Raw genomic sequence first — 16,592 nt, forward strand, 5'->3', positions numbered from 1 at the left:
GGTCTTGTTGTTGTTAAGTATAGTAAGCTCCCAATAAGACTTCTATAAACTGATTCATTAGCTTTACTTGATCCATCTTCTTTTCTTAATTTCTCATTGGTAATAAGTGGAGTAGCTACAGTCTTGCACCTGTACATTTTGAACTTTTTCAAAAGATTCTCAGTGTACTTTTTCTGGCATATGAAGATTCCATCTTCTTCTTGGTTTATTTCAATTTGCCCAAAAAATAGTGCATCAACCCAAGGTCACTCATCTCAAATGTTTTCATCATATCTTTTTTGAACTCTTGAATTATATTTTCATTGTTTCCAGTGCAGATGAAGTCGTCCACATATAGAGAGACAATCAAGATATCAGACTTACGTTGAGTTTTAGTGTAGAGAGTAGGCTCGCTTTTGCTCCTCCTGAAGCCTGCGTTGATGAAGTACTTGTCGATGCGGCTGTTCCATGCTCGTGGTGCTTGCTTAAGTCCGTATAGGGCTTTCTTTAGCTTGAGTGCCTTATTTTCTCCTCCTTGCTCAATAAATCCTTGTGGTTGCTCCACATATATTTCTTCTTCGAGCTCTCCATTTAGAAATGCATACTTTATGTCTAGCTGATAAATTTTCCATTTCTTTTGAGCGGCTAATACTACCAGTGCTCTTATAGTATGAAGTCTAGCAACTGTGCAAAAGTCTCGTTGAAGTCTATGCCCCTGCTGCGAATAACCTTTAGCTACTAGCCTTGCCTTATGCTTTTGTACTGATCCATCAGGATTAAATTTGGTCTTATAGACCCATTTAACCCCAATGATTTCTTTGTATTTTGGGCAATCAACGAGTTCCCATGTTTTGTTTTTCTCAATTGTTTTAATTTCTTCTTCCATAGCTTTCATCCAAATTTCTTCTTTTACTGCAACTTCAAAACTTTCTGGTTCTATAGTTATGAAGTTGCAAGTTTCATATATATCTTGGAGTGATCTAGTTCTTGGTTCTAGTTCTGGAGAGCCTTCATGTTGTATAGCTGGAGGAGTTGTAGGTTGAGGAATCGAACCTGGAGTTTCTTCATTTTCCTCTCTGCACGGTTGTGTTATAGTTACACTTTTCTTTTCAACTTTTTCTTCCTCCCAGTTCCATGAAGCCGATTCATCAAACTCAACATCTCGGCTTATCATGAACTTCTTAGTTTTGGGATTGTAGATTCGATAGCCTTTAGATTGAGAACTGTATCCCAGAAATATACCAACTTTAGATTTTTCTTCTAGCTTGTGTCTGTTCTCTTTAGGGATGTGCACATAGCAAATGCATCCAAATTCTTTGAGATGCTTTGCTGATGGCTTTATATTACTCCAAGCCTCAATAGGAGTCTTATTTTGTAAGGCTTTTGTTGGGCATCTATTTAGCAAGTATACTGTTGTATACACAGCTTCTGCCCAAAATGTGTTTGGCAAGTCTTTTTCAAATATCATGGATCTTGCCATCTCCATGATAGTTCTATTTTTTCTTTCTGAGACTCCATTTTGTTCAGGAGCATAGCCAACTGTTAGTTGATGCTCTACCCCTTCATCTTCACAAAATTTGTTGCATTCTTTAGAGGTATATTCTTTTCCTCTATCACTTCTTAGAGCTTTAATATAGTGGCCACTTTGTTTTTCAACATGGGTTTTGAACTTTTTGAAGATATTAAACACTTCTGATCTTTCTCGCAGAAAATAAACCCACGTCATTCTAGTATGGTCATCTATGAACAGGATAAAATACATGTTATTATCAAGAGATGGAGTCCTCATGGGTCCACAAACGTCTGTGCGAACAAGCTCCAACAAGGCCTTCGCTCTCCAAGCCTTTCCAGATGGAAATGCTTGTCGATGTTGTTTGCCAAGTTGGCAACCTTCACAGACATCATGGATCTCTTTTATGTTTGGAAGGTCTCTTATCATATTCTTTTGATAAAGAGTTTTTAGTGCATAAAAATTAAAGTGGCCAAATCTTTTATGCCATAACCATGAATCTTCTACTTCTGCTTTCATGGCTGTGGCTTTTACAAGTTGCCATTGGATAGGAAAATTTCTATTTTCCATCTTTACTTTTGTTATTATATGATTTTTATTTCTTTTATCAAATATTGTGCAGGAGTCTCTAGAAAAGTGCAGAGAGTATCCATTTTCAATCATTTGTCCAACACTTAATAGATTATGCTTCAGGCTATGTACCAGTAGAACATCTTTTATATATTTAGTTCCTTTATTAGTTTGGATGGAGATTGTACCTTTTCCTTTTGTCTCCACCAGTGTTCCATTTCCTAGTTTTACTTGTGATTTTACGGACTTATCTATGTTGGAAAAGATACTTTCATCTCCAGTCATGTGATTACTACAGCCGCTGTCAATATACCATTTTTTGTTGGTTCCTTCTGATGTGGCTTGATGAGCATAGAACACATGCTCATTCTTTTCACTTTTTTCTGAGTAATTGGCTTGATAGTTCTTGGATCGACAGTCTTTTTCTATGTGCCCAAATTTTTTACAATTTCGACATTTGGGCTTGCCAGAACCAACAATCTTTTTCTAGGTGGTTTGTATTTTTACACACCCCGCAGGGAGGGTAGTTTTTTCTTCCCTTTATTTCTTTTTTATTTCCCCAATTCTTATTGGATTTATAATTTTCTTTTCTAGAACTTTCTCCAATTTTCCTTTCCCCTTCTTTAGTTTTCTGAGACCTTAAATTTAGTTTTGACTGAAAGGCGCTTTCAACTGAATTTTCATTTCGCATACTCAGCCTTTTCTCATAAGCTTCAAGAGAGCCAATTAGTTCTTCACAACATGCACTAGTTAAATCTTTTGTCTGTTCAATGGCAGTAATAAGAGGATCATACTTATCAGGAAGACTAATAAGTATTTTTTCTACAATTCTTGAGTCATTAATATTTTCTCCATAGGCTCTCAATTGATTAATTATTATTTTTATTTTAGCATAATAGTCTTGTGTGGTCTCAGAATCCTTCATTTTAATATTTTCAAACTCTCTTCTCAAAGTTTGTAGTTTAACTGCACGTACCTTGGCATTGCCTTGAAATTCCTCCTTTAAGGTATTCCATGCTTCCCTTGCAATTGTGGCTCCCATGATTCTTGGAAAAATCGTATCATGCAAGGCTTGTTGCAGTGGCATATAAGGCCTTCGATCTTTTTGTTGATCTTTCTTCAGTTGCCTCAACTGTTCTACAGTTGGGTTTTCTGGATTATTGAAGCCACTATCAACTATGTCCTATAAATCTTGAGACATAAAATAGGTCTTCATTTTAATACTCCAGAAGTCGTAGTTTTCTCCCATGAAAATAGGAAGAGGGTCAGAGTTTTGGCTAGTGGTAGACATGATGGAGGAGTAGTGAACCAACGCCCAAGGTTGATCAACCTGGCTCTGATACCACTGTTAGTTTTAGGGAGAAGAGAGGCTTAGGAAAATGGTTGATATTGTTTAGGACAATAGCTTGATAATGAATAGAAAACCTTTTTAAAAGAGTAACAAGATAAACTTATTTTATTGATTGAAATAAGAAGGGTACAAGGGCTTTAGAGTTGATTGGATACAAGAGGTGACTGATGTGAGTTTAGACAGCTGGTGGTTTTTCAGCTTTCTTAAAACATTAGTGGGCTGTTATAGCTATATATAGAGTTGCTGAACCGACTATCTAAGTTGGCTTTTTGCTTAGTTAAGTCGGTTTGCACAATAACCGACTTTGTCTAAGTAATTTCAGCCACTAGTTATAATATGAGCCTAGAATAGTCTAGTTACAATACATTATATAATTAATAAGATGTTTCTAGTGTAGAGCTCAAATTTGACTTGTCATCTTTTCTCAATTTTTCTAGACTTTTCTATATTATTCTAGTACAAGTGTGCATTATTTTTTAACAATTCTTCTAGTGTTTCTCATATTAAAACTCTGCTGTTTGTTTGCAAATTTACATATCAATTTTGAGATTTAGATACATACTTTGGGTAATGTTTATTTTCTGTTTGCTTCCTGAGATTATGACGGAAAATTATTAATTCTGTAAGTTTTCGGCAATCAAACAATGGGTTATGCCTCTGAATTGGTTAGGGGCTCAAAGTCATTCCTGTCCTGTTTCTTTCAAATTAAAATTTTCTATTCTACCGGGCAGGTTAGGGTGATTAGATTTCTAACACTACATGGACTTTAAGCCCTCATATGTGACATGAAGCTCAGTAAGGGGGTAACTCAAATTTTATTATAACTGAAACTCTCTGACCTTGTATTTTGGTTACTTTTTGGCTAAATTTGTGCATCATGACTTTGTTCATATGCAAGTTTAATGCCTATGGTTTGGAAGGAAGGAAGTCTCAACGATGATAAGCATCTGTGCACCCACTGGCTTGGCTTCTACTAACGAAACCTTTTTCAACAATATCTTTAAGACTTACATCTTATTTATCTCAAAAAATATATTTCCCTGACAATTCTGCCATTCTTTAAGTGCAGCTGCTTAGGGGTTTTGTTAAACTGCCAGCAGAATAATCCTAACTACACCACAATTGTTTCTTATTGAAGGTGAAGGTCCTTGCAATTTCTCTCATCAATATAGTTGGAATGATTGTACAACAATGCCATTAATGAGTTTCATCCATTTGTTCATATCTCATGACAAGATACTTTGCATCTTGAGTTTATTTAGAATCAAATGATAAAAACGCTGCAGCTCCAAGTGCTTGGGTTCTTGACTATAGAACTCACTGCCTTTAGCTGAAACAATTATAATTTAAAACCTTTCAGGTAATATATAACTCTTTGGGGAAGTGATCCTGACACAGAATGGAATTCTCCCCATTTTACATGCACATTTCCTCATTGGTATCAGTCCTGTCTTCTCTCAACTAACAATTTCCATATTACTTGTGCAGCATTCTTGACAGTGTTGGCTTGGAGAGGGCATTTCGGGGCTGCAAATGCAGTTGATTTAAACAGCATGTGTTCATTCGAAGGAGATAGCTTTGAACAAGCAACAGGAAGGCACATAAGTCAAAGAAACCCAAGTCCTACCACACACACGTGTTGGTATGATTTCTAGTTGATGATCAATCCGACTGTTGATTGTTGTTGCTCTGCTACAAGCTAGTTGGTCCGAATTATTGTCAACTCGTGTACCTGAATAGAGTTTTTATTGCTTTCTTTTGTGTTTTTCCAGTTTATTACCATGTTTTATTTTCACCTTCTTTGCCATTCCATAACAAGTCTAGTCCTATAAGCGAAAGTATGGCTACAAGTCACATTGTGAATAAGATCAAAACCAAATTATGGCTATGATAGGTAAAAAAGTAGCTTTGATGATCAAAGTTATTTTGATGGCTACAAAGAACCAACATATAGCTATACGACATGGAGCTATACACTTATATGGAACTAGGTGGTGAGAGGAAATATGATGCAGGGATTATTATGACCCTCATTTTGTTTCTTCATGGATGGGAACTCTGTCGTTATTGTCTCCATAATCATGGATGCTTTTTTGTCATGGCTGCGCTTTAGGGTTTAGGGTATTTTTCATACAACCATTTGTTATATCTAACCCAATCACTTTCTTTCTAAACTCTATCTTTGTAACTTATATTGCACTTCACCTGGAAGAGATTATAATCCATCAAAACTTAATATTTTTAATTTGGCAAAATAAAAAAGGTAATATTCTTGCAATATCTCTCTAAATCAAACTATTTTTTATATTTATTTTTATTAACCAGAGAGGCATAAAACAATAGAGCTTGGATAAAGAATTCAAAGAATGAGAGGATAAATAAAGTCCTTTGCTTGGTTATTCAGTTAATAAAAATCAATAATGGTGGAAAAAAAAAATTCAGTAACGGTGGCTTGTGGAGGACAAAAGTCAAGCATATCTTAGCAAAAAAAATTAAAAGCAATCTGGATCCAAACTATATTAGCTTTCAGATTTAATTTTGGATTGGTACCCAACAATAACATGGAACATTTGAAGACAGTGTGTGCCATGAAAATGGCCTTACTGAAATGAAGAATAAGCTTCCCACAAAACTTCTACTTCCCTGTTAAAATCTAAGCTATTGTTGCAACATAAATCATTTCCAGCTAAACATAAAAGCAGAACAGGACTTAATACAACCTTTAACCAAATCGAACTAAGTTTAGTAATCTTTCTTGCAGAGTGAACGTCATCTCAAAAGTCTGTTTTTTTGAAAAGGATCTTCAGAAAACATAATTTGTTTTCGTTGTTCCTGAGCTAGTCCATAAACTTCCAAACATTCATCTCATCTGCATATCTGTACAAAAACAAAATAATCAAAATCTGTAAGAACCTAAGAAGCACGGATACGGCAGTTAAGGGACGTATCCCATAAAGTATACAGCCCAGTTTCTTGCTTTTAATATTTTACCTTTGAACTCAAATCCATGATGGCATCGTTAAGAGAAACAAAGCTTGGATTGAAGCCTCCTCTAGAAACATGAGTTTAAGAAGGGGCTTACCTCATCTTTGAAATTAAAATATGTAAGAAAAATGAATAAATCAAAATCAAATGGAGACAAATTAACACCAAGGATTATCTTCGACTAATTGGAAAAGTAAACATAACTATAGTAATTGAGCAACCTATCAGCAATGAAAAGACTTTGAAGTTAAAATTGCACATGGCAAGAAAGAACAATTCCCCAAGTAGCATTGACGTATATTACCTTTGCACTCTAACCTGCAATGACAGCTCTGAATGAAACAAAGCTTGAAATATGGACACATACATCAACCAATGATGGTATCCCTTCGAGCTCTAACCGGCAATGACACCTCTAATTGAAATAAAGCTTGAAATATGGACACATTCATCAACCAATGATGATATCCCTTCGAGCTCTAACCGGCAATGACACCTCTGAGTGAAACAAAGCTTGAAATATGGACACATTCATCAACCAATGACGGTATCCCTTCGAGCCCTAACCGGTGATGACACCTCTGAGTGAAACAAAGCTTGGAATATGGATGCATTCATCAACCAAAGATGGTATTCCATCAACCTCAATGGTCACAACACTCCTTGTTCCAGGAGTATAAGCCTGCAAGTAAGACCCATTTAAAAGCAAGACTTGCCCGTCCTCTGTAAACTTCAATACTCGAGAAAAAGATGGAGAACCAAGTATGTCGCTGCTAATTTCAAGCTCTTTGGTCCAAGACTCATGAATGCCATAATCCTTCATCAGCCAAACAGTGATATTACTTCTTGAGCGAGATCGAACAGTTACAGAGAGGGAACCATTCAAGACTCCAAGGGTAAATTGAGTGTCTAGGAAATCTAAACAATTAGCCGGTAGCTGTACATCCAAATCATAAGGCGGCAGTGATAACTGCTGGAAACACTCGCTTTCAACATCAAAGGCACATATCAAAGTAGAACTATTCCCATACTGACCAACCCAATGAAGAAATCCATTAACATAAACCCCATACGGTTGAAACCGAGAGGAAGGGAACACAGAAACATTCCCAATGCTTCTCCAAATCCTCGACCCAACAGTCAAAACCAAAACTTCATATTCATGAGATTTACCGCTTGAAGACAGATACAGAACAACTTTATAGGCATTGCTGATGGGACTATACCCAAATCCACAATAATATGGATTATCAATTCTCTCACGCTCACAATAGGCGATAGTAAGGGGAGACAATGATAGTGTTGGAAGGGCTAAAGACTCACTAGTTATGGGATTGGATATGTAAAAACAGCGGCGGTTCAATTCATATATGCAGAGCAAACCATTGCAAGAACCCAAAATTCCCACACGAAGGTTCTGGACATTAGGATCTTTATACAGCTTGAGTGTGAAATCGTTGGGGCTTGAGATCTTATTGAGGTCAACCAATAAGTAGCCCTCTGATTTGGGGTTTATGGGGCCACCGCTTAAACCATGGAACAAAAAGGAAGGAGGTGTTCGTGAAAATAGGTCTTTGGTAAAGTGGGGGTCTGAGAGCGAATGGCGCCAAGACTTGCACACACACTGACATTGGATGAGGGTTTTGATTGGGACTTTGCAGAAGATATGCACTGTTATGTGGTCTGGCAATTGCAGAATGTAGGGTTTATTATCATGTCCTTCTTTCTCAGTGTTGGTTTTCTCCATGGCTACAGGTACAGCCATGTATGTTTGCTGCAACAGAATCACTGCAGACTCTGAAATGAAGGTTCATCTTTATTAAACATTCAACATGTACCAAATCCACCATATAATGAGAGTGAAAATGGAGATTCATTTACCCAACAATTTTTTTCTTTTGTTAAATCCAACAACAATGAGGAAAAAGAAATGCATTCTAAGTCAGAATTTTCATAAGAAAGCTTCAACCCACCATGAGAAAACAAAGCCATGAATCCAAACCCATCATTCTAATCAGAAAAAAGAGCTCCTAAAATTAAATACCCAGAATAAGATGCACCATAGAAAAATAAAATAAAAATGAAACCCAGAAAACAAAGACAATCTGGAAGAACTCACAGTACCTGATGTACCGACAAATGGATCTGACGAACCTCTGGTGGTTGCCTTTTCTTTTTCTGCTTGAATGAAAGCTCTTTCTAGCTCGTAGCTTCAACGGGAAGGGAAGAGGGCGTTAAAAGATGCTGCCTCTCAACCTTAAAACATTCGTTAGCTCTAACTTCCACACAGTGAGCCTGAAGTGAGCCTGCCTCCTTATACTCGAGTTCGAATCCCACTCCTACAAATTAGATTAATTACCCACTGTTGTGCTGAGGTATTTGTGTTGCGAGAAAATTGAACCCTCGTGCCCATTTTGATAACGAGGCAAAACTTTGATGGTGTAAAATGCACTTGGACCTAGAAATTAAATAGTTGTCTTATGTTCTTTTGAATTAAGGGTTTTTCCCCACCACTTATCATAGATGTAAGTTCTTGAGAAATTACGTCTATGAACGGAAATGTATTTTAAATGTTTTTCATTTTCAAAAATACTGAGAACATTTTAAAGCCAGAATTGGTTGGTGTTTTAAAACAAGAATCTGTGAAGGTCAGCCTCATGTCAAAATGCTTAAGGGCTCGTTTGGGAATGCTTCTAGAATGGCTAAAAGCGCTTTTCGACAACCAAAACGCTTAACATCGTTTTGAAAAGTTTAAAAGTGTTTTTGGGTCATAGAAGAGCTTTTGGAGAAGCACCTACCATGTGCTTCTTCAGGAAGCACTCCCAAATGCTTTTCAAGAAGCACTTCGATTTTTAATGAAATTTTCAACAACTTTATAATAAAAACACCTTTATAAAAAGCGCTTATGAGCAGAAATGCTTCCTAGAGAAGCAGTCCTAAACGAGCCCTAAATATCACTTTCCAAGTTTTCAAAGTTGTCAATGCTTCTTCGAGGAAAAGAACTTTGACTAGGAAACAAAAATAGCTTCTAAAATTTAATACCACACAGGTTTTCAGATAAATAAATAAAGTTGAAAATAGAAGATAAATTTCCAAATTCTAGTTTTTTTTTTTCCCCAAATGCGTAAATTAATCAATATTTATCTCTCCTGAATGCTTTCATAACTCAGCAACCGCCATGATCAAAGACAAGACTTTCACTTGAATTTGACTACAATTTGTCAAATACATGTAAATTCTCAAAAACAACATTACATTCCAGTATGGTTAGTGGATTGCCATCACAAGATACTTTTTCTTTTTCTTTTTTAATGAAGAACAGCATATACATAATTTTATTACAAGCAAAATAAATAAATAAATATACATTGTATACAATTACACCTAGCATGCTAAAACTATATACATTTTTCCTTTTGGTTGAAGGAACCTGCTAGTACAATCTACCTTCTTCCAAGCGCCTGACCGAAAATCGACCTTGGACGGAAATCATTTACTTAAGTGGGTGATGCAGAAAGTAGAAAGTCTGGTTGTAGTCTCTGCAGCAGTATCCCACAGAAGGGGCACAACGGTTTTAAGGATACTTCTAGCAAAGATGATGATGTGGTCAAAGATTTGAAGTTAAAAGGATAACCAGGGATTGCAAAGAGAGTCTCTGGTGCCAGTTTGAAAGCTCGTCTATGACAACATATGCAAAACCATGTAGGAGTAGTAGGACAAACCACCATAGAAATGGCACACCTAACTAGTTTGTGTCCCTTGCCTCGACAGAAGGCAACTTCGGGAGATTCAAATGGAACTGATGCAGAACAATAGCTGCACTTCTCCGCTGCCAAGTATTTACTGGACTGGAGCCTGTTGTTTGAGGAGGAATACATAGCCATATTGATATAAGTACGTATCAATTATAGCGAAAAGACAAAGTTGCAAACCTAAAAGCCACTTTACCCAATGACAAGGCAAGATAAAGGTCAAAAGCTACAGGAACATAGCATTGTCAATTATAAAAGCAGGCAAACAAAAGAGGGCAAAAGAGACATCCATGTTGAAACAACAAAAAACTCACATTTATTTGAATTTAAGAATTTCTTACATTATTTATTGTCAGCCACAGTAGTAGGGTAAACCTTTTTGTATTTCAAACAAAATTTAGAACGAGTGTCAGAATAAGCATGTTTTTTTAACCCCTTGTATGTATGTATATAAGTGCAGCATGCAAGGTTTCCAGTAAAACTCCCATTATGTCATTTGTACCAGCCTACTAAGTCCTAATTTTACAAATAATTTGCAACGATCACGCAGGTTACTCAAACTAAAATGGAGTTCTACGTTGTAAAGAAAACTCTTCCCATGGTAACCCTAATACTTTTGGAACTTTTTGTTGATTGCTTCACTCCAATTACAATATTTTTATTTATACAATCATCAGACTATTCCCGCCATTTGCAAACAAAGAATTAGCAACCCAACAATCTCCTAATGACCTTAACTACCAACCCATTACGAGCTGATGCTGGCACATCATGAGGAATATTACACAGTTACCTGAAAAGGCAATTGTAACATATAGCCAAAGGCTAATGAACAAACCCAAACCGTTGAATTCCAGCAGCCAACTTCAACAGCCAGAGATGTTCTAAGCTTTACCATAAATAACAAATTTAACATTAAATGAAATACGGAGTCTTTTTAAGAATCAGATTAAGTAGGGACTCTACTTCTTTTTTTTTTTTACTTCTCTACGCAGAACAGATAAATACGTAATTTTCTCTACACCATGCCTCAGAGAAGTATATTTCATGCAGTTATTTTATGTCAAAATGGCAAGACAGAACAATGCATGGTCCTCGACGACTAAAGTAACAGGAGTCTAATCATATCACTAAAGCACGTAAAAGTTATGCATGACAAAGGATAAAAAATCAGGGTGTACCTCCCCTCTTGCTTTCCAACTTCGGATGCAAGGACCTTTAGCTGATCCTGCACATGATCACAATTAAGCTCAACCCACTGCTCCATTTGCGCTAGTCCAACAGGAAACCAATTTCCAGATGGAGAATTTGCAGCTGAAGTAGGCATCAGACTTATAAATGCAGAAAATGTAAATCCCACAAGCCTCTCACGGAGTTCTCTTTCACTGGCCAAAAGCAGATTAATCCACAAAGATCGCTGCTCTTCTTCAGCCTCGTGTACTCCTTCCAAGTTCAGCAGTTTACTGTTTATTTCATCAGTCTTCATCTCCGATAGCATTATGCGTCTACAGATTATATTGAGGAGGTGTAGTTGGCGAGAAGTGAATTTTGAGAAACTTCGGGAGAGACACAACAAAACCTCTTCAGCAGGAAGTCCCACATGAGATCCCACATAAGAAATAGAGAGCCACTTAATCAGTACGTGTTCTACGTACTCTGAGTTAGAATGGTTAAACGCCAAAAATGCTGTTACAATATCCCAAACAACAAGAGGCTTCTCTTGGGTTTCATACTGCTTTAAAGACCATAGAAAGTTAGACTCTCAATAAACAAATTCCTTCTCAGGAAAACCACGAATAGATTCAGTGTCAAAATCAGGGGAATTGTTTGACAAGACATCGACTTGCTGCCCACCAATCCAAAAAAACTCAACAATGGCCTTTTGAGTCCTGAGAGCGTTCCCCAACATATAAATTGATCAAGAATTATAGAAGCAAATAAAATAATAATAAAATAAAAATCAATAACGGAACTTTATATTTGGTTGCTTTTGTTATTTTCTATAGGAAATTGCATAACATTCTTTTATGCATTCTTCTGCTTCCTGCAATGACTATGACTTGTACAGTTGACGTTGGATATGCATTCTTCTTGTGCTTCTTTGGTTCTTGCAGTTTGATTAATTCTCATATGTGGAAAAAAATAATAAAAATAAAAATAAAACTCACACATTTTTATCTCTTTTCATCTCGTCCATTATGTTTCTATGAAAGCTATTGGGTTCTGTTTGTATATTTTCTTCCTCCCCTCCATTTATAACCAATTTGGCCAGGTGCTTTGTTTTTTTTTTTTTTTTTTTTTTTTAATTTATATATTTTCCTTATCCTTTTCATTCCATCTTTAAGGTTCAGTTCACTACTATATAAAATGTTTAACCACTCTCAAAATTTATGCAGGCCGCTAAGCATGGATCTTATAAAGCAATCTAGTTTGCATAAAAGCTATCTCACCTTCCCTCGTACATTGGATTTAATTTATCCACATCAGGATTTCGAACCTGCCATTTTCAAGTACAGATATTTTAGTTGACGTCTGTATCCATATTAGAATAACTACAAAGTATTAATGGATATTGGAAAAAGAACATGAATAGCACCACTAATGAGCATGAGGTGTATTAGAAACAAAAATGAGTAAGAGATGTATTGGGTGAAAGAAAAAATCAGACCCAAGCAATCACAAGATTTCCAAGGGGACACTGCCAGACCGAAGCAAGAAACAAATCCATCTGGAAACTGCAACAAGATTTTAAAATTATGTTACACTAGAAGGAAAACATTATAGTGGAAAATAGAAACATTAAATAAGGAGACTTAAAGGGTAAGAATTTACATCAGTTGAGCTTCTCAGACGAGGAGTATTTGAAGGAATAGATACTTCATGGAGGGAACTTCCACTTAAAATCCAACAGCGTACAACATTATCCTAGTATCATTTTAAAAGTATTGTTGCCAACTGAATAATGTATAGGATATGTTCAACTGAAAGTCCAAATACTTACATACCTGGCTGCAGCTGTGCAAACATTTCCCATCAAACGCCCAAGCTAATCCTGTAACCTGGTCAGTCCTAGATGCGTGAATAGCCAGCAGTATATAATATAAGATTTCGACAAATAAAAAGAGACTTACGGCCTGGTTATGCGCGTCATATGGGCCAATTTTGTCAATTTTTTTGCTAGAGATATCACATATCCACAATTCAAACGAGCCAGATCCTTTTCCTACTGCTAAGTGCATTTTGTGCGGAGACTTAGCAGGCACAATGACTGAAAGTGCTGAAACTGGGGCAAAATCCACAGTTGCAACCTATTTAAAAGTTCAAAAATAAAAGCACATTTAATAATATAATAAAATAACATGCAGAGTGATTAAAAAAGACAAGAAAAATAAAGATCCACCTCCTTTAATAGGGAAAAGGAAGTGTGAGTGGGTTCTGATGACTTCAGTAATATTTCATTATATGCCAGCCAGATCCTCACACTGAAAAGATAAGGAGGTGCAAAATGAGTACAGAAAAACATAGAAAACAAAATAACAAAACACAAAACAAGAAGCCCACAATCTAATCTTGAACAGATAAAAATAAATAAACTAACTTTTATGTGTACCCATCAGATATCAGATCAATCCTGGACACAATTTTTGCATATAATTCACGCAGGAGAACTACTGCTAGTATGTTGAAACAAAATCAACTTGACAAAAAATGACACTATAAAGGCAAGTAGTATTTTGCTTAACACCATTCAAAGAACCTTGTTTCTGTATTACAGAAAACACTCTTCTCTAAATAGACACAGAAAATTTCATATAAGAGCTACAAGAATGAAACTTATTATGATGCCCGCATACCTAACTCACCTCCCATCAGAACTCGCTGTAGCCAACAAAACTTGAGGACTTGAAGAATCAGAATCAAGCAAAGCCCAACTAATTGCTGTGATCCATGAATCGTGTGCCTGAAAGATCCCAATGAGCACCACAGAAGCTGGAACCCTGCTTTGATCAACAGAGTAGCACTCTGGCACAGGCATTCTCCATAATGAAACTTTCCCAGACTTCCCTCCAACTGCAAGTAAAGAGATTGCTGCACCATCTTGAGGAACTGAAGAGATTTTGGGTACTGACTGCAGCATCGGTGACCAGGAAACTACAAGTGATGATAGCATTGCACTGCGAGAAGCATATTGATCCGCAGTTATAGAAGGGACACTGCAATTTTCTGGCATCTTCCTGAAAGATTTTACTTTAGATTTTGAAGCACGGACATTCTGATTTGAATTCTTTTCTGTCAACGGGTCAGAATCAATCTCAAGCTCTATTTCATGCTCCTAATATGAGTAGAGTCAGAAAGACTGTCAGTCAGGGCTCAGGGCATAAATCAAGTGAACTGCCACTTGATAGATGAGAGGACTTACATTTCCATAGCACGGCTTCAATGAAAAAGCTGGTACCTCCCCAAAATTAATACTCACAAGATAATCATAAAGCTTGGTTGATATATCCTCAACCTAAGCAATAAGCATAATCAGTTCAGTAATATTAAATACTGCATTTTTTACAACATCAACCAGTGCTTAAACTGTGGATATTATATACCTCTATCCATTCAGCACAAAAATCACAAAATGGCAGACGGTAGAGCTTGACGAATCCTTGCCTGGTGCAGACAGCCAGCAAGCAGCCTGCATTTGGAGCAAGCCCAACTGGGGACCATGAAATCGATCGGACACAAGGTTCATCCCGTGATAAAACGGTGGGCAGCATGCAACCAGATAATAAATCTGCAAAAATAGAAAATATTTTTTTAGAAAAAGGAAGATAATATTCCAATAACAACCCAGTTACACTGTTGTTGAAAACTTGAGATTCAGATTGTTAACAATGGAAATGGAAATAGATATTTTATTTGAAAATATCAAATTATGATATTCCAAATAAAACCCAATTACAAATTATGATATCATAATTGAGATATACCAAACTATGGTGTATGTACCTTGTCTATCAATGAAACCAATTGAAAAGGGTTGCCTTTTTTGGATGGTTATGAGGCCTCTCGGTCCAAATGGCAGTTTAGCCGGGTTCTGAGAATTCAGGAAACACTCAAACAGGGAAGCGTAGCATATCAACAATGAAACCAAATTGTTTATGTTGTGAAATTACAACAACAAAAAAAGGCCAAAAAAAATTTAAAAGTGAAGGCGAGTGAAGTGAGAGGGGTGAAGAATAGAGTACCAGAATGGTTACGAGGTGGCCGGAAGCAACGGCGATGAGGTTCTCGTCCGACCAAGCAATGGCGTTGGGGAAGGAGGGAGAATCGACGAGCACAGCGGCCTGGAAACGCGACGCTGCGTTTTGGGTTTCGATTTGGGAATTGGAGGGAAAGTAAGACATGCCGGTTGGTTTGGGATCGAATCTCAAATTTGGGTTTACTTCTTGAAGAGATGACAGAACCCTAGTTCGAGTCTCAAAGGGAACTGAGATTTATTTCTTCTTTTTTCTGTTGTTTTGTTGGGTATGAGATTTATCAGTCTCACCCTAGTAAATGACAAATCCAACACCCGACAAGGCAACAAACTACATGTCGCTTACCATATCACAGTTCATCAGATAAGCCTCAAACTAGAACATGACCTGTTCGAGCCTAATTTCCGCGCGTCAGCCCATCTGGATACTAGACCTTATCAATGACAAAGGTTTGTGTCTTATTTTACCAAAGTTGGAAATCAACCAGGATGTTTTGAGGCCCAGACCATTTCAAACCAATTGCCAAAATATTTTTTGCAGGTTAAGGGTTAATTGCCATTTATGGTAATTTAATCTGAAGGAATTCAAATTTAATTGGTTTGATTAATACCCAGCTTCTAGATTTTTTTCTCAAGGGCTCAAAGTTTGATCACCACTATTGATCACTAAATTCAAAGTTCAAATCAGCACATAAGAGGGAGGATCTTTATCTCCATAATGCCCACGTGATCCCAACGACAAGACATCTACAGAATAAGGAGCATAGAATGTGATGGGGAGTTGGAAGAAAGGTTAAATCGGAAAACCACTCCCCATAACCATTAAATGCCAGAAAAGAGGGCCAAGCTTCCTTCCTATTTCTCATGAAGGTTTTTCGTCAGTGCAAGTTAGGTTTACAATAGATAAACAAGAAATAAGAGAGTTGGTTGTTAGAATGTCAAAATTGAGCATCATGAGAACTAACTCTTGATGGGGGCTTTTCTTTTCAGATTAACCACTACCCTTTTTTTCGCCAGAGCAGAGAATCCTCCTAACAATATGTCCTCTAGATATTAAGGAATAATCACTCATGCAGGTTTCCTATAAATATAGGAGGATGTGAGCATGATAAAGGACAGCAAAAAATCCAATCAAAAATAAACTCTCAGTCATACTGACAAAATCATGCAAGATCATATGATCTCAAAAGCTTT

General features: G+C 36.7%; 2 protein-coding genes across 4 annotated transcripts; both read right to left on the reverse strand.

Annotated features, from left to right (window-relative positions):
• Positions 1 to 5,914: 5,914 nt before the first annotated feature.
• LOC103322622 (F-box protein At3g07870-like) lies at positions 5,915 to 8,876 on the reverse strand. Of its 3 annotated transcripts, XR_016124341.1 has the most exons (3): positions 8,520 to 8,873; positions 6,700 to 8,192; positions 5,915 to 6,287 (listed from the first exon to the last, which is right to left on the reverse strand). XR_016124341.1 is itself a non-coding variant. In XM_016791915.2 (2 exons), exon 2 carries the CDS (start codon positions 8,158 to 8,160, stop codon positions 6,958 to 6,960), a length of 1,203 nt encoding a protein of 400 aa, XP_016647401.2. In that variant the 5' UTR covers positions 8,161 to 8,183; positions 8,520 to 8,876; the 3' UTR covers positions 6,554 to 6,957. The 3 variants fall into 3 exon arrangements, 2 of the variants coding, with proteins under 2 accessions (XP_016647401.2, XP_008222774.2); XM_016791915.2 differs by lacking the exon at positions 5,915 to 6,287 and having other exon boundaries at positions 6,554 to 8,183; positions 8,520 to 8,876; XM_008224552.3 differs by lacking the exon at positions 5,915 to 6,287 and having other exon boundaries at positions 6,554 to 8,192.
• A 794-nt stretch (positions 8,877 to 9,670) lies between these two features.
• Positions 9,671 to 15,681, reverse strand: LOC103322624 (Transducin/WD40 repeat-like superfamily protein). Its single transcript, XM_008224553.3, is given in 14 exon segments — positions 9,671 to 10,250; positions 11,329 to 12,036; positions 12,598 to 12,644; positions 12,816 to 12,836; positions 12,838 to 12,882; positions 12,980 to 13,072; positions 13,153 to 13,206; positions 13,279 to 13,455; positions 13,548 to 13,629; positions 14,011 to 14,480; positions 14,568 to 14,660; positions 14,749 to 14,933; positions 15,149 to 15,236; positions 15,388 to 15,681. Coding segments are annotated over 14 exon segments (2,580 nt in total). The 5' UTR covers positions 15,547 to 15,681; the 3' UTR covers positions 9,671 to 9,892.
• Positions 15,682 to 16,592: the final 911 nt, after the last annotated feature.

The sequence above is a fragment of the Prunus mume genome, linkage group LG2 (assembly GCF_029339155.1).
Source record: "Prunus mume cultivar Tortuosa linkage group LG2, ASM2933915v1, whole genome shotgun sequence".
Classification (NCBI taxonomy): domain Eukaryota; kingdom Viridiplantae; phylum Streptophyta; class Magnoliopsida; order Rosales; family Rosaceae; genus Prunus; species Prunus mume.

Excerpts from the sequence above, each read along its gene's own strand:
- LOC103322622 (XM_016791915.2), bottom strand. The coding sequence starts at position 8,160 with ATGGCTGTACCTGTAGCCATGGAGAAAACCAACACTGAGAAAGAAGGA.